The 18,174-nt window shown below is 43.4% G+C and overlaps 1 protein-coding gene and 1 pseudogene across 2 annotated transcripts in view; one reads left to right on the top strand and one right to left on the bottom strand.

The window, feature by feature from the left end:
- LOC146208985 (cathepsin L-like) overlaps positions 1 to 18,174 on the top strand; it is a 31,644-nt gene that overhangs the window by 12,460 nt on the left and 1,010 nt on the right. For both annotated transcript variants that reach the window (XM_084596704.1, XM_084596709.1), the window contains exons 4-8: positions 455 to 597; positions 1,797 to 1,985; positions 2,706 to 2,897; positions 3,385 to 3,550; positions 6,423 to 6,531. In XM_084596704.1, coding sequence (XP_084452830.1) covers positions 455 to 597; positions 1,797 to 1,985; positions 2,706 to 2,897; positions 3,385 to 3,550; positions 6,423 to 6,531 — 799 coding nt within the window. The remainder of the gene's footprint in view (positions 1 to 454; positions 598 to 1,796; positions 1,986 to 2,705; positions 2,898 to 3,384; positions 3,551 to 6,422; positions 6,532 to 18,174) is intronic.
- LOC146208986 (uncharacterized) lies at positions 4,437 to 5,632 on the bottom strand (annotated as a pseudogene).

Consider the following 18,174-nt stretch of genomic DNA (forward strand, 5'->3'; position numbering starts at 1 on the left):
CTTTTCATTATCCTCTTCTTGTTTCAAATCAATGAACACAAAAATTTTCCGAACACCTTCTTCGGGCTGTTCTCTCGTCATTACAACAAAGGTCCCATCTTGTCGGAGACGTGCAGCAGGAGGATGGTTTCCTTTAAAATCGGACCATCTACCTATGAGCAATCTCTCTCTTACGTAGTTTTATGTTTTTCTGTAACGTCAAGTTCAGCAAGTGGTACTTTTGCAAAAAACGAATGCCAAAACGCAGAAAGTAAGCAAGAACAATAAATTAAGTTGCATGAAATCTTTTGTACCGTTTTTGCCAGCACATACGCACGTATAATTCAGAATGTTTCGACTGTATTGACTAGGCGGAAATAATGTAATGTAATATGTTAAAGCCCATATTTTGTTTTCCGTGCCTATAATGTCACTTGGGGCGCAAATGTTCAATTATTCACTAAATACGTCACAGGAAAGCTGTACAAATCCGAAGAAGAGGAAGCAAGAAGGAAATTAATTTTTGAAAGCAACTTCAGACTGATCATAAAGCACAACCAAAAATACGCCGATGGAGACATCAGCTACAAACTTGGTATGAATCGATTCGGAGATATGGTGAGTGGATTCAAGGCCGTCCGTAGAATTTATCAAATAACAAATTCTTCCTGCATTTTGCAACCACATGTGTGTTTTGTATTATACACTAATCAGGCATTTCAACACTGTTTTTCACTCTGCTCACTTCCCAAGGAATGAACTGAGGAAAGGAGCCAATAAATTTAAAACCGTGAAGTTCACGCTTGTCATTGCTCTTTACGGTACAAGCTATTACCAGATTTTGTACTTCCAGTACTTTTTAAGCCTACTTGATTGCGAAACTGCCGATATAATACATCCAACCTGTTTTAGTATGTCACAAGGAAATTCAAGAAAAAAGGCTAAAATCCAGGTTGAAGGGCTAACTGTCAATCATGGCTGACATATCTTTCTGCAAAATTCATTGTCATGGTGTACCTATTGAACAACTGTTCGCTCATTGCCGTCAAATTGGTATTTTCGTGTAGTGAGAGCAAAATACTAGCTTGAAGTAGTGGACAAAGCAATGTTATACTAACTGCTGAATTGAAGAAATGGTTATTTTTTGCAAGTTTCCAGCATAAGGAACACCGTTGTGTGCGCAATACTGAAGCAGTGCGGGCTAGGAGCGAATAAAGCTTTATGCAAAAGCGACATCTGACTAGGGCGTGTTAAGGACTTGTAAACGGATCCTAATTTAATTAGCATGCGCTGCTGTCCAGCTTCATAAGTTTTTGTTGTGCCGTCGTGGTTGGTGAAAAGGAACTAATTGCAATTGCGAATATTGTTGCTGTTATTTCGGTATCCATTAAATAGCAATTTCTTTATTTGAGAGCATCAAATACTTTTCTTGATGAAATCGAGACCTCTAATGCACTTTCTGCTGGAACGGGTTCAAAAAGCTTGAGTAAACTTAAGCAACTCTCTATGAAAACAATAGTATTTTTTAAACAACCGTCATCCGCTGCACCGGAGGCTTTATAAACTTGAAAAGCAAAGGAAATGGCGGGGTCATGTTGCCTGTGTATTAAGGCTTTCATTTTTCTGAAAAATGAACAGTGTTCACTAGTACACTTACCGAATTTTTGCACCTATAAAATCCTGTAGTGCATGGATGCGCTTCCCAGTGGCGTTGTAGTCTCTGGACCTAACACCGTGACTAGATGAAAGATATTGCTCAAAAACGTTTCTTCTCCACTTTAGTGCGTGCCTTAACTGCATGAGGATTCCTGACGCAGCACCCACTAGAGCTTGCCCCTCAAGCTGCAATTTCACCTGGGGAAGAAGTCAACTTGCAAGCACTCCTCAGTCCGGAGGTTCCCTTGAATATGACGGAATTGCCTGAGGAGGTTGACTGGAGAAAGAAAGGCGCAGTTACACCTGTCCCGGACCAAGGCTCGTGTTTGTCTTCATACGCCTTCAGCGCTGTGAGTAGCATGCCACGAAACTGAAAGGAACACATGAACTTCCACATTACAGCTTGAATGAACAATAAGCCGCAAGCGAGCACAATAAGCAGATGGCGAGGTTGGACAGGCCAACTGGCAAAAGAATAAAAAGCTGCACACCTACTAAATTAACTAAAATGATAGTGAAGGCCCAACCTTGCCGACTAGAAGTCACACTTTAGAAACGACAGAACACCGCACCCCCACTGTCTGCCCCCCCCCCCCCACACACACACACACTCGCACCGCGATTCCATTATGAAAGTAGTCTTTTATTTCATCTCAAGCAATGTTTTCTGAAGTATCAAAAAGCAGTACAGCCTAATTTTTGTCCAGTGGCTTAACACAGTTATGCTTCAAATATTTCTCTCCCTAAACGACACAAAAAACACAGATTATTACCATTATCATAGAGACTATTCACTACTGTCAGAAAATAACAAGGCCATGAGCCAACGAACGAATAATCAAATAGAACAAACAGTATGCATTGAACTGCAGATATCTGAACACTGTGCAATAAATTCAGATATATAATTTATTTGAAGGGGCGCCACTGGAACATCCAATTAAGCTTTATCATTCAATAACACCTCAAAACTCCTTAAACGTTTTTTATTTGGCCTTCTTAGGCGTGTATCCTGCAAAGAAATGCCGGAAAAACTTCAGTATTTACATGTTCGGAATTTTCGGTTTCAGATCGGAGCCCTGGAAAGCCAGCAGTTTCTCAAAACAAGCAAACTGGTTCCGCTCAGCGCGCAGAATGTGGTTGACTGTGGCGCAGTGTTTCATAATATGAACTGCGATGGTGGCTATATGGATTCTACTTACGGATACATTAAGGTCAATGGTGGTATTGACAGTGAACAAAGCTACCCCTATGTTGGAGCAGTAAGTTCATGCCCTTCACTTATGCGAGCAGGTGTCATGTGAGGCACCAACTTTGCGTCCATGGCAATCACCGGAGCTTTGAACCCAAACTAGATCTTGCAACTGAACACCTAATCTTCTGCGGACAAAACATGTTGCTCTCAAAACCTATAAAATTGCTTATACAGGCGGTAATGCCATGTTCAACGAAATGACTGTGATTACAAGGAAGTTGTGGTACTGGAAAGCAGAAAGTAGTCACAATAAAATGCTGTCGAATTCGAGCATATCTAGTATAATTAGTACTAGTAGCGTCAACTAAAGAACTAAAGAACACTTTCTTAATTGTACGTTCAAAAATTATATTCGCTGCTCTCGCTATTATTGTTTAGCTTATCGAAACTCATGTTAGCTATAAAAATTATTACAGAACTTTGAATTGAAGAAAGTAATTACCGTGAAAGAAATGGCTCATCATGCTTAATACTTTTCTTTCATAAACCTACAGAAATCAGACTGCGCCTTTGACAAGGCAAGCGTGGCGGCTACTGTATCCAGCTTCGTAAACATACGCTCGGCAACAGAACTGACTCTCATGACAAAATTGGCAACCATTGGGCCTATGTGTGCTTTTGTTGACAACAGACTGTCATCATTCATTCTATACTCAGAAGGTAAGCTTGATTTTCAATTATTTTAGACTGAGTAACCTTTATTGTGTACTTGACAATGTACCAATGTTGTTTTCACCAGTTCCAACGAATATACGTGATTAGGTATTGCACATTTTAGCATGGTCTTTGAGTAAAGAATACAAGAAGCGTTACCGAAAATCATGTGCACTAAGAAAAAGATATTTTGAACGTTAGTGTTTGCCCTCATTCCACCCTTCAAATTTTACTTCACCGATAGCTGACCTCGTCTGATTTACTGAGTATGATAGGGTGCATGCGCCATCTTGGGTTTAGCCTTATATCTCAGCAACTGTTCTATATATTAGCGTGAAATTCTGTACGCTCAATAGAAATGGTGCTAGCCTTAAGTTGGTGAAATGTTTTTACTGCAGCCCCTTTTACTTTGCTAGTAGTTGAGAACCAAATTTTACGCTACATAGAAAATAAAATGTACCTTTTCTCAAAAACAAAACAAAAAACAGCATGACCATGAAATCTGGCACAAAAATATTGTATAATAGCGGGTTTAACTGGAATGTTTAAAAATGATTTCCCGTAATCATATCACAAGAAAAGATATATTGCCGTCGCATGTATCACACCCTCGAGGGTCTTTCCGATAATCTTTTTTTAATCAAGACTCAGTGCTGTTTTCGAACATTTAGGTTCAAATTACTTACAAGGCATGGGAGTATAATCTGGGAATATTTCAGCGTACTCGGCCGTATAGTTCTCCAGAAAAGGTACATCAAGTTTAGAAAAATATTAGAAAAGTAGTTTTGAGAAAAACGCCTTGCTGTATTTCCACCTGCACTACAACAGTTAAAAATACATCAGCAGAGTACACAGTTTCTGTACTTTTTTATGTCCTCCCCAAAGCCTTTCGTTATGTTTTTTTGTTTATTCTGCGATAATCCTTGCTTTTGGATGAGCTTCGCAACTCAGCCCTATCAACACGCTCTTTGTCAAGCCGGTTCAGACCGACTGTACAGAACACACCTGGTGTGGTGCCAAGTGTTTCCAAAACAGTGATTCGTGCTTTATTGCCGTCATTGTATTATGCCACAGCATCGCAAGTGGCGAGTTCCAGCGTGTCAGTGCCAACAAATGTTATTTTCAGACAGAGGCATGGAAATCAGCTAATTCGTTGACTCGTTGGTGTCTTGTGTCCTGCCGCGGAGACACTTGCTCAGAAGGCCTGGTAATGATAAAGCCCGGAACACTGACTTGACTGCTTCCGGAACAGTAGTTGGCAAGCTGTGTTTATGGCAATATGCCTGACTATTACCTTCACTGAGGGCACGGTTACTCACATAATGATGAGGCTCCTTTGGGGCACAGTCCATGGTTGGTCTCTTCGTCGGTAGATAACTAATCAAAAAATAGATTGTCCCCACGGCCTATACCATGCTTTCTAAGCTATCATTGTTCTCACGAACGGCCTTGCAGTAGGGAGTCAATATCGTTCTCTGTGAGACGGCCTTCCCCAGATAGTGAAAGTCCATCTGACAGCTTCTTACTTTCAAAGTAGTCTTCAGGTTTCTGAGCCTGGTTCCCATACGCTTTTGCAGATGACCGACACACTCGCGCTTTTCAACGACTTTGCTATATGGTTTTGCTTCTTTTGCAGCAAAGTATGCCTTGCTGTCCCCGTCACCAATACATTTGGTGTACAAACTCATGTTTTTCAACAGACTGTGTCAAACTCTTCACAGCACACGCAGCTTTCATACCTCCAGACTGTCCAATGTGTGTTGCTTTTCACTCGTCTTGGCTGCTGTCAGTGAGTAGATTTCGCGAACACCGATTGCAGAACTTAGTCTCCAGTACGAAGTCGAGCACCTTGCTTGTGTCAGCTGAAATGAGTGGGAGGACACCGTGCAGGGATGAATGCGCTCTCTTCATTCAAGTTCCATCCATACTAGCAGCGAGTTCTAGTAGTTGAGAACAGCCATGTATATCAGCCTTCACTTCGTCAACGGCCCGAAAGATGCTTCGTGAAGCAACTGTCGCTGTTGCATGAAGAAGGCGCGCAGTGTACGACGCAAATTTCGTAGGCGGCGGAGTCATGTTTATAACAGCGCATATCAGACGGACAGCCAGGAGTCCTTTTCCACATGTCCATAGCGCGAAGAGAAACCGTTCATTTACATCCAACAGGCCTCTTTGTGATCGCTTAGATGTCTTGAATGAGCTCGTTGCACCGCATTCATCGCTACAGACATCATGGTGCACGCCACCCCACTCCTCCCATAAATTTCATCGTTTAGCTGAAGCTCATCTTTCTCGCATTTGATGCATAATGCCGACTCCCGTAGAAAGTATCGAAGGATCTCAATGTCAACGAAACGAAATTCTGAAACGGTAGCCTCTTCCCCGTGAAAGTCACAGATTCGCTATAATAGCATCCCTGGTGGACAAATTTGCAATCGCAACTTACAAAAAATGCAAAAAATGGATATGCTTATCAGATCGAAGCATATTTAACATAAAAAATACGTAAAGACTGAAAACCTGACGGAAAATACCATGTAAACAAATCCTGCGTTTGGCATTTCTGGCGGTTTTTGGCGCCATTTTTAAATTGCTTACAGTGCTCCTGCGCGCTCGCCGCTGCACTGTTTTGCTCCCCACAGTGTGTATGATTTTTTTATTGATAAAATCAAAAAATGATTTTTTGGTCGATTTACTCTACTATACCCCTTTAACTGAGTAATTAAATTCACATCTGCATGCTGCTGCACATGTTACATTAAATATAAAAAGCTTTCAAAGCAAATGACGCAAATAAAAAACAGTTGCCATGTACATATTTTCATCGGTCTTGAAGAAATTATATTAAACAGTTTAAACAATTTCCTATTTGATACAGGTGTCTACCATGACCCGAACTGCGCCAAGGACACCATGAACCAGGCTGTGCTCATTGTTGGCTACGGTTCCACAGAAAAAGACGAGAAGTATTGGATTGTGAGAAACTCGTAAGTAGTTTTGCGACGTTTATTGCAAGACTAATGTTCGTTAATGAAAGGTTGGACTCTAATTTTCAAAGTCTAAAGCGAAACGCTGACTGCTCTGCTCGGCAGTAACGATCGACATGCAACCACCAAGACAGATACCAGGTCCATTCCATTATGTCCTCATTTTTTCAAGTAATTTATTGCGTCCGCGTCGCTATTCTTAACACGTGATGAATTGGCTGTAAATTTGAATTGTATTATTCCCTCTGGAGGCTTTGAGAAGCATTTGAAACTTACAAATGATAACATAAAGCGTGCTAATACATCTTATGCACAATCGTCCTACTAAGTTAACTTTTCCAGCTGCAGCTAATAAATTAAGCGTGCATGTCTCATCGTGATCTCTCCGTAGTTAGGTTGATTCGTGTGTATTTCACCCCAAATTGATTACAGCCCTAATTCATTAAAACATGAAGCAAAATTAAACAAATCCCTACGCTGTCCTTGGTTTCACCGAATGTTGGCTCCATGCCTTCCTCTACCATAACCAGTCCCTCATTTTCCTTTTAAATTTTCTGCTTATTGGCTTACGAGGGTCTCGGTTCTGGAAATCTTGAAGCCCTAGGATTGCGCAGGAGGGTTCTCACACAACGTCGGCCCTCCTCTGCTGAACACTTTCCACGTTACACTACCGGTACACAGAATTTTCGCCGTCCGCTGCTATGAATGAGGGCAATGCTGGTGAACACGTTTAGGGTCGGTAACACGCAACAATAATACCCAAGAATAAGACGGTTGCGCAGCCGTAGATGTAGCTCACTGGGTAAGAGCACTGGTTGTGGTATTCGGAAGACGTGGGTTCGGTTTCCAACATCGGCGCGTTGTTTAGTTCTTCTACTTTAGACTTCATTATATCGCACCCTAAATGGTCGAGAGTACTAGAAGGGAGCGGGGAAAAACGTGACACAAATTTGCAGATTGGAGGTTTTTATTTCTCGCTAATACACAAAACAAATATTACTGCAATATTTGGCACCTTTCTGGTCCCCCGCGCAGAAAATTTGAAAAGCTGGACTGCAGCAAAAGATTTCAAAACTTAAAACGTTTGAAAAATTGAAGACGTGCCATTACGGCCCAAGCTCTGGGCAAAATGCGACAGGGCGTGGGAAAAATGAGACAGCATTAAAAACTTGACATGACTAGTAATTTGCAACAAATAGACACGTACTTCACTCCGTGGGTCCCAACACAATCTTCATGAGAGGCATTCCCGCATGCACGACACTTGATCCAGAGAGATCTTGCCATTGCTTCCTTCCACAGGCCGCCATACAATAAGCAGCTCCACTCTCGCTTTGCATGCAGCTTGGGTACGTGAGTCTTTTGAATTGAATTCTTCTTTGCTTCTCACTTGCCACGCCAGCAGAAAATCCATTATCGTTACTTTAAGCTATGGAGCGCACACAATGTCAGGTTTTGTCATATGCGTCGCCATTTACTAAAATAATTTTATCAATTGAACAGGCGGAAAAACTCGAACACATAGGATAAATAAGAAACGATAACAAATTGTCATCAATAAAGACATACATGAATCGAGAACGTTTGGAATGGCTGATTGCACGGGGCCGAAAATTAAGACGTGCCAAAATCCCCGCCTTTTCAGCGCTTTCTTCTTCTGCCAAATCGCACTTGTTTTCCTTTTGTTGCCTTCAAGGAGAACCAATCCCGTCAATCTTAAAAACAAACGCAGTGGACATGTAGCGGAGCTTATACTAAAAAGAAAACTATAATGTGTTTTTTTTTTGGTAAATCATAGAGGTCGATAAGCGCTACAAGTGGCGTTTTGACCTGCTGCTCCCATATTGAAGTCAACGGGAAAAATAGAAGCTCAAAAGCCACTACGCCATCCTTTGCTTCGCCGACTTTTGGCTCATCCCTAAACTAAACTGGGCATCGAAAGCGTAGCAACATTGTGCAATAAATGGTTAATGTCATTAAACACGAAGATAACATCATTACTATATTTCAATCGTCGTAGTTCCCTGCCATCGTCAAAATACTTTATCTCCAACACCGAAATCGTCGGTGTTATATATATAGCCTATGCCTTCACGGCGCTTATTTCCGCCCTCACCAACTCACCTGTTCTGGCGCACTTCGATCCTTCTGCACCTACCGAACTGCGCACCGACGATAGCGGACATCTTTTGCTATCCTTGCCCAGTCCCAGCATGGGTCCTCCCGCGTCATTGCTTATGCTAGCCGCCTGCTTTCGTCCTGTGAGCGCAATTATTCAATTACAGAGCGGGAATGTCTTGCACTTGTTTGGGCGCTGACCAAATTCCGCCCTTATTTGTTTGGGTGGTCATTCTGTGTAGTGACTGATCATCATGCTTTGTGTTGGCTATCCTCACTTAAGGACCCCACTGGCCGCTTAGGTCGCTGGGCCTTACGAATACAAGAGTATGAATTTACTGTGGTGTACAAGTTCAGCCACTTACACCAAGACGGTGACTGCTTCTCCCGCCATCCCGTAGATCCTCCCGATTTGTCCGACCATACTGCTGACGACTACGTTTTGTCCATATCGGACTTTATCAATATCGGCTTCGAACAGCGTCGTGATCCTGTCCTGCAACCAATTATTGACCAGCTGCGCAACAACCCATATCTTTCCGCCAGCATGTTTGTACTCCATAACAAGACATTATACAGACGCAATATGCGTCCAGATGGCGTGGACCGTTTACTGATCGTTCCGGCTCATCTGCGCGCTAGTGTCCTCGCCCAACTTCACGACGTTCCTACAGCAGGACACTTGGGAGTATCACGCACGTATGACAGTGTGCGACGCAGATTTTTCTGGCCTGGTCTCTACCGCTCTGTCCGTCGCTACGTCGCCGCTTGTGAGCTGTGTCAGCGCCGCAAGACACTCTCGCATCAACCTAGTAGGCCCCTGCAACCAATTCCAGTGCCGACTGAGCCGTTTTCTCGTGTGGGCCTCTATCTTCTTGGGCCTTTTCCGACATCGACTTTTGGAAACAAATAGATTGCTGTGGCGACTGATTATACCACCCGATATGCTGTAACCAGGGCTATCCCCACCAGCTGCGCCTCCGACGTTGCCGATTTTCTTCTGCATGATGTCATCTTGATTCATGGCGCTCTGCGTCAACTGCTCACAGATCGTGGCCGCTGTTTCCTATCTCAAGTGGTTCATGACCTTCTTTGCTCATGCGCTACTCGTCACCGTTCACCACGGCCTACCATCCGCAAACGAACGGTCTTATTGAGCGCCTCAATCGCGCTCTGACAGATATCCTGTCTATGTATGTGCCCGATCACCATCGTGACTGGGACGTTTCCTTACCATTCGTCACGTTCGCCTATAACTCCTCACGCCGTAATACCGCCGGATACTCTCCCTTTTATCTACTCTTCGGCCGTGACCCTTTACTCCCATTCGACACCTTGCTGCCTCTTGACGACTCTTCCTGCAGCTACGCTTCGGATACCATCGCCCGCGCTGATGCCGCCCGCCACATTGCTCGAGAGCATCTGGGGGCATCTCAGCGCTCTCAAAAGCGTCGTTATGACCTTCATCCCCAAGACGTCCACTACCCTTCTGGTTCCCTCGTACTTCTTTGGCACCCGGCTCGCCGTGTAGGTATGTGTGAGAAACTTTTGCCTCGTTACGTGGGCCCTTACTCGGTCTTGCGGCGTCACCGATGTGACCTACGAGATCGCCCCTTTACAGCCCAAGAATCCTTCCACGACCTCTCATCCAGACGTCATGCATGTCGCCCGTCTGAAACCATATCATTCGAGTTCTCCTGTGTAGGACGCACCGGGACGGTGCTTCTTCGGCGCGGGGAATACTGTTACGGAGCACAGTACCGAGACAACGACGACGTGCAGGTGTGAAGTAGGAAAGAAGACGACGCTCAGGCTTAGCCGACTTCGTTCTGTGGTGTGCAGTGTGTGGTGTGCGTCTAACAATGAACTAGCGTAATTACGACTGTGTTTATATATATATATATATATATATAATACATATATTCAGGCAAGACACCAGTAATCGAAGTCCCATCACCGTTTTCAGTTCTGAAAGAAATTTTTAAAATGGGTGGTCAAATGTCTCAGCACAGAGCCATGAACCTTAGTTTTGTAAGATCCGGCGTAAGTTCACCGGAAAATAAACCGTATACCACTAGATGTGGAAAACGCCATTTTTGCCATTTGAAAAAGTTGCATGTTTGAAGACCTGGGACTTACGCGCACAATATTTCTCATCCATAACTTTTTACTGCTACACTCAAGCAACTTGTACTTTTATAGGAACCATGAAAGATCTGCTTTGTTGCTGCAACATATTTAGTAAAAAATCGCAACCTCTGCTTCAAGAGCAACGCACTCCAAACATGTCAACTTTCGACCTTACATACTGTCATGACGCCTGAAACTGTCTGTAATGAAGCTTTCTTTATTATGAACATTATTAGCTTATTTTCAGACAATATTTGGGGCTTTGGACCCGGGGGGGGGGGGGGTTGTTTGAATATGTATTCAACTAGCCCGAAATTCGAAAAAAGCAACAAAGGCGCAACTGTGCTACTAATGTTTCTTAAAATCACTCGCCAGACCACTTAGTTCCTCAGAAATATTTCGGTAGAAAAAATAATTGCATTATTCTGTTTGAACTTACAAAAATACATATCAAACTAAGCACTCGTCCTCCATGTTGCCGATATGCAGTCCTACATTCTGGCATGATTCGTTAAGCTAGTTCTTTTCAAATGTTCAGGCCTTTTTTTATTTCAGTCCTGGAAAACTTTGAAGCTGCAGATGTGTCCATTCTTTCTGCACAATTTTTTGAAGTGGGATAAAATTCAAATATATATAAAAACCGACAACTTAGATTTCAATGTAAAAAATACCCCAAATTTAATATTTATCTAAATCTTACAAAACCAATTTTAAGTGCATTATAAATATCAGACACTAAAAAAGTATTTCATTATGTTGCACAAAAATATGAATATAAATATAGAACTGAACACATTGTTTCCTTATAGAAGTCCTCAAAATTTCCCTTTGAGGAGAAGGCATCAAACCTTTGATCATTTGTTACCTGTCCAATTTCGTTATATTTTACCGTAGGCATTATGTGAAGTCTTCTCAATTGCTTAAATGACAGTTTTCGCTTGTTGGCAGGGTTGATATCCTAAAACTATACAAATTCGCATTTCCTTGCAATTTTATGGCATAATGCAAGTAACGAACTTTTTTCTAGCCTGTAATTTTTTTATAGCGAGGTGCAGGGTTGATCAATCTAATGTTTAGCAATAATATTTCATTTCTAGTGCATGATAAATATTAACAATACGGTACTTTTGAAGTCAATTTGTCTTATGTGGACGTAACTACAATCATATGAGAAATTCTTCGCAGCTTGAGAGTAATGGTAGAATTCTATACCTAAGCATGAAAGCAGCACGAATGAGCCGAGATAACCATTACTCTTGTCAGCAGGGTTATCTTGAACAGAAAAAAGTGAGCCAGCACGGATCCTACCATCCACCTAACCTGCAAAGCGTAACTTGCAGTTTAGGTGGACAGTGGGTTCACACCAGGTTGGATCGTATTTCCTCCAGGATAGAGAGCTCTTTTGACAAAAATACTCGTGATCTAGGCAGATTCGTACTGCTGCCAAAATAAAATATAAAATTTCATCATATATATTATGCTACAAACTGCTTTGTTTATGCATGCACTTAGGTGCACATTAGAATACTGGTTTTCAAAGAGTATCGCAAATTTTTACTCTAAACGCGAAATGAAATATTATTAAGAAATGAATTGGATAGCGCTGCACCTGGCAATAAAAAAAGACTACGTGATAGAGAAAAACTTCAAACGTCACTTCCTTCCTCCCGTGAAATTGCAAGAAAAACCAAATTTATTCCATATTAGGCTATCATGAGCATTTATAGCAAACTGGAAACGAAGGCTTTGGATATTGCATAAAATAATATGCAACAGTTATTGTTTTAGATCCTTGGTAGCGTGTCTTGCCGTGGCCTTCAGATTGCACTCATTGAAGCAACAAAGGAAGCAAACCACTTCCTGTGTGATTAGGCGCCGACCTGTGTTGGCACGCGGCACAATTAGGCCACCATGAAAATCAAAGTGGCTTAATCAATAAAGAAAAAGATCAATGCGGCAGCTTACTTTCTCACGTAAGTTTTTGCCTCACCTAATCGAATAATCGCCACTGAGAACCCGATTTTCAAAAGAGTAGCAAGAAATTTGCGTCATCGCGTGAACCGTAAGTGGAGCAGTTTATTCGACACCTGGAAGCCTAAATGTTTAGCTCGCTACTGCACCAACGTAGCGAATGAATCATCTATATATTTTGTTATCTTGAAATCAAGCGTGAATGAAGTAGTGCGATGATTCAGCTGCAGAAGGCGCGACAATTGAGGCCGTTCCTTACCGATGCTAAAAATGATGTCAGCACACAGAAAGTCTGCAAAGCATGAGACGTCATGTAATTCGACTATATGCACTCCTTACTTGCCAAGGGAGGCGAGCAAAAACGGTTCTTCTTCAGACGTATTTAAACTGTCGTCTAAATATTGTAAACCGTTTTCATGACAGCGAACTGGTGTCCCTTGTTACCATGACATTTTTTGTTCATAAAACCCAATCCCATGCAGAAGAGCTTCGGTTAATGAACTCTCCGAGCACATCCAGGAACCCATTCGATTGAAATCAATTTGTTTTAAAAGTAAGACCTCACTACCTCACTATGACCACTGCATCCTGAAAGAGAAAATGTTCACAGTAAATAAAATTGTTTTACTAATGGCCGTAAATCCGAATTAGTGTTCCTGACAATACATGCTGCAGTTACTGCCAGTTGTCGCCCGTCTTTTCTATCTATATGTGCTCTATTTCGGCATGCGAAGGGCTCTCAGCAGCTGCAATCAGACACATGAGGCAAAGCAGTACACGCATTGCAAGTCGTCATGCCACGCTCATTTCTCTCACTCAAAAACTATCCCAGAATGAGAACGACTGCACACATTATGCTCGCTACCTGGACGAAGGGATTTAGGAAAAATCACGTTTTTGGAGCACGTACATTAATTTGTGGGCCTTAAAACGTTAAACGCTTTGACGTCAATTTCTTTAATTTCACGAATTGAGGCTGATGACAACATCCTTAACACGCGCATAATCCTGAAACTCGACAGACGGTAGGCGACAATAGTTTCGGAGTAGTGTTTGATGCGCAATATATGCAATGATGTTTTTGCTGGTGCTAGCGTGTCGTGTCCCAGGACAGTGCGTTGGTTTTTAATCGCCGCGGTCTGCTGCCGTAAGCAGTGCATTGCGCCATGGGCTATTCCGTAGGAGTTTGTGAGATTACGCACAGGAACAATGAGATCTCGTTCGTGAACTCTGAATAGAGTTTTAACGGCAATTCAATATTCCTATTCGTTATAAACTTGCTTATAATGTTTTAGCTTCACGATCTCTACAACGAGGAAAAGCTAGTCTGTCGTGTGCGCGTGTGTGCGTTTTTGTTTGTGAGCGAGTAGGATAGAGCGAGAGAATTAGAATAGAAAGGCAGAAAGGATAACCAGGCGCCGCCCAGTAGGCTACCTTACGCACGGGGAGGGGAACAAAGGGAGAAAAGGAAAAGAAATAGCGCCGTGTAAAGGAGTCTATGACATGTCCAGAGCTCTATAGTGAAAGGGGGTAAAGAGCGTACACTTCAAAGTCTTGAACTCAACATCGAGTGCTTTAAAAACATAATCAGCGCCTTCACTGATTTCCTATGTGATGAAGGAGTCATCCAAGCGCCCAAAACCGTATCTAAGGTAAGATCGCGAGAGTCCAAGCGGCGCGAGTGTAGCAGCCAGGAAGGTACGCTCTCGCTCAAACTGAGGGCAGTCACAGAGTATGTGCGCATTAGTTTCAACACAACCGCGTTGCTCACACATTGGAGAGTGTGCCATGCTGATGAGATGGGAGTGGGCGTTTGTACACGCCACTCCTAGCCACAGGCGGCACTACATTATGGCATCATGGCGGGGGGATCCGAATGGTATCAGCCGTTGAAGTAACTGGTAGAAGTAGTGCGAACGGGACGTCTAAGATAGAGAGAGAGAAATAGGCGTGAGAGTGTTTAGTACCTGATATCCAGAATGAAGGGATAAATCCACGGTTAGCAATGATACGCTAGTTGGTGACACTTCCACTTATGATTGTTGCGAGGAGTATTCTTTAGCTCTAGGATGTTAGAAATGGGAAAATGTGAGTTGGGAGAATCTAGTTCCAATTTAAGGTTAGTGCTTGTACGATGCGGTGCTAGTTTGTGCGTAATACTTAGTGGTAGTGTCTGTGTCTGTGGGCGCTGGGGGGGGGGGGGGGGGGGGAATACAAAACTGGACATGAAGATGTGTAGATCTGAAAGCGAAACGGAAGACCGCATGGTTGCGAACAGATGGTAAGGTCAAAGTTCTGCCAATGTGTGTCTATACTACAATGTATAGAGTCCAGAAATTGAAAATATATATATACAACAAATAAACACTCTTTGAAACTAATGTCACGCATTCTGAGCCAACTAAGCAAAGTCATGTATTCACAGCAAATCTAAAGAGAGTCACCGTTCCGTAAAGAACCTGTTGGCCGAACTCATCTAATCGGATCTCACTCTTGCTAGCTTAAGGCCGCCGATGTGGACAATTCGGACTGGCTCAAGCAAGTGCAGCTTATTTGTAGTCGTGTTAGCCACACACGAACCTAACACAGCATCTTTAGTGACCTACGTTGAAGGAGCAGGGCCGACCTATGAGCAGTTCTTTAGCAGTAATTTCCGATGAACACACAAGCGGTGTTTTTGAATTCTTTTAATTACTTGGCTAATTCCACGTGTTCAAAACACGGTTTGGTGTTTAGAGAGATCAGAGCTAAACTTTTTCATTAGGTGCCGTGTGAGACTTCTTAGCAACCAACAGAGTTCAGGGAATGACATTCATACAAATACAACTAAAGTAGCATTACGTTTACTCATTGTGTAAATAAAACTATTGTTTTTGTGTGTAAGGGGTCGTGTGTATATCAACGTCAATCAAGCAAATCAGGCGACGTTATCTAGATCTCTTGAAATGATGTACATGGTAAAGATCACTTGCGTTGCGTGTTAGGAAACAACGTTTTTTATTTATCCACTCTCCTTATCTTACGTACTGTCTTCTACTCTCGGGAACTTGCATTAAGACGGATTCTGAATATCTCTCTTCTCTGGAGAAAAGAACAGTACATACCATATCTAATAAGGTGACCTCATCGACATACGCGCTTTCTGTAAGTTTAAATATGCGGACATTTTAAGAGTCAGTTAACATTTCTCTAGTCTTGGTTTTCCGCGAAATTATTGACGATTATTCCGCTTTTTTAAACGAATAAAAAAAAACAACTTTGGCCTTCGCCCACGTACTGCCTTATTTACGGGGCCAGGGCAAGGACAAGCTATGCTACTAAAACTCTCGGTAATCAAATAATATTATTACTTCATAAAGCGTGGCTCCATGCGGGCCACGCTTTATGCGCGTTGCCCGGCCCTGCGCCGACGATTTCACCTCCGCATGATCAGCAGCCGAGCGGCGTATTTTTGCCGCCCAGCTGTGCGATGCACGCGCCCCCATCCGGGCGAATACGTCGAGGTCGCGCGCATCTTGTTTTCTCTGTCGCCGTGAGCTATAAGCTATGGTTTTCTCTCTTCTGGGTCAGGTGTTCCAATAAAACAGGCACAGGAATCACTTCCATCTATGGATCTAAATACAGAAGCCTTACCACAAGAGATGCATATGAGGTCCGCTGGCAAGGCTAGGAGCTGATAAACAAACAGCATCCGAACTCAGCGTAGACACTCGCACGTGGTCGCAGCGGGTGCCCCACCTACACCGAACTCTTCCTCCTGCACCAAACGTGCGCTACCGCGACTTGAAAATGCCATAGCGCTTACCCATCGACAATGCACCGTGCGCGCGAGGAACTGTTCTCCTGAAGGGACCCTTAATATATAAAAGAAAAACAGAACACAATATTACACACTAACAAAGCTGCTCGCCGCTTTGGCTAGCTAATTAAAAAAAAGAAATGCACGGTGCCCGATGCCCAGATCTTTCTGCCGTCGCCTCGAGAGCGGAGCCACTCCAAAAGACAACACGCTGCTCGGTCAATTCGCCTAGGTAGTCAAAACCCAGGCCTCGCCCAGTCGGAAAAAACTACAGAAACTTTTCTGATGTTACGACAGAATTTCTGTGCGGTTTTTGACGGGAAACCTGTTGTGACAATAGAACATTGTGTAGTAACATCAAAAATTTCTGTAGTTACAACAGAAAAGGGCTACACAACTACAGACAACAAAAATATATTACAGAAAAACTACAGAACTACAGGAAAATCTGATGGTTACGACAGAACAACAGGATATTTTGTATTTTTGACACAGTTCTGTAGTTTTTTTCAGCTGGGCGGCACCATTCGAGCGCCAAACCGCCGTCTTTCCTGGAAGTGCGACGCCATTTTGTTGGCCTCGCGGCAGTACACACTCAAGCTCAAGCCCCTTCTTGCGTCCCTGAAGTGCATCCACTCAACTGATGCTCTCGCGCGCGACATGCTCGCGAGCGAGTGTCTCGGCCGACGTGGCATAGAGTAAGATATATATAAAGAGGGGACACTTCCATAAGGCCCCAGCGGCCCGCTGTGCGCACAGCGGAGTAAGCGAAGCGTGCCACCCTCAGTGCGGGGCGCTTCAAGATACCAAATCTCGGAGGCCGGAATGTTACTTTCAGTTTTAGGGTTTTCGCATGCATCTCCTAGTTTGATACACAGGTGTTTGCGCTACTTGCGTCAAGTAGTTACTGGCATTGTTTAAAAGAGCGGAGGCCGTACCTGAAGCAATACAGAACGATGTCGCTCGTCATCAACCCACTCTTGCTCCCCTTTTATAGGACCCGACAGGAACGCAAAAGTGTTCGCACGGGCATATGGGGCTATACATAAAGGAAGACCCTTTGAATCGGGAGGTTTCGGCGCATGCTACCTAGCCGTGACAATTAATACTATTCGCACTTATTCGTGCCTTACCTCTAGTAAACAAGTGTTCTATATCCCGTTTCTTCGACCTGTCTACAACCAATTTTTAATTACATACAGTACTGAAGCTAAACGTTTTTGTAGGTGAAACGCCGTCTGGCGGAGTCGTGGAACCTCCAGCCGCGATCTGGGCCGCAAATGGCGTCGAGTGTCCTTTCATTATATATATGTTACTCTGTGGTCGTGGCTCCGTCCAGAATCACGTGACGGCGGCTCCGGCTTTCATTGGCCATCTGCTGCTGCCCTCTCCCGGCGTCGGCGCGTCGTCGGAGGTTTTTTCTGCTCCACAGATCCCAGCGATTTGGCAAAATGGTCCTCTGAGGCGACAAAAAAAAAACAAAAAAGAAACGCTCCGCTGCCGCCGGCGCCGACGAATCGCCCGGAAAAACGCTCCATGCGGGCCACGCTTTCCCATATTCATCCCTTATATAACTTACTAAAGAAACCGTAACGACGTTCCTTGTTAAAAAAAAAAAAAAGAGT

The sequence above is a fragment of the Amblyomma maculatum genome, chromosome 1 (assembly GCF_055883805.1).
Source record: "Amblyomma maculatum isolate TAMU_Amacu chromosome 1, ASM5588380v1, whole genome shotgun sequence".
Lineage (NCBI taxonomy): Eukaryota > Metazoa > Arthropoda > Arachnida > Ixodida > Ixodidae > Amblyomma > Amblyomma maculatum.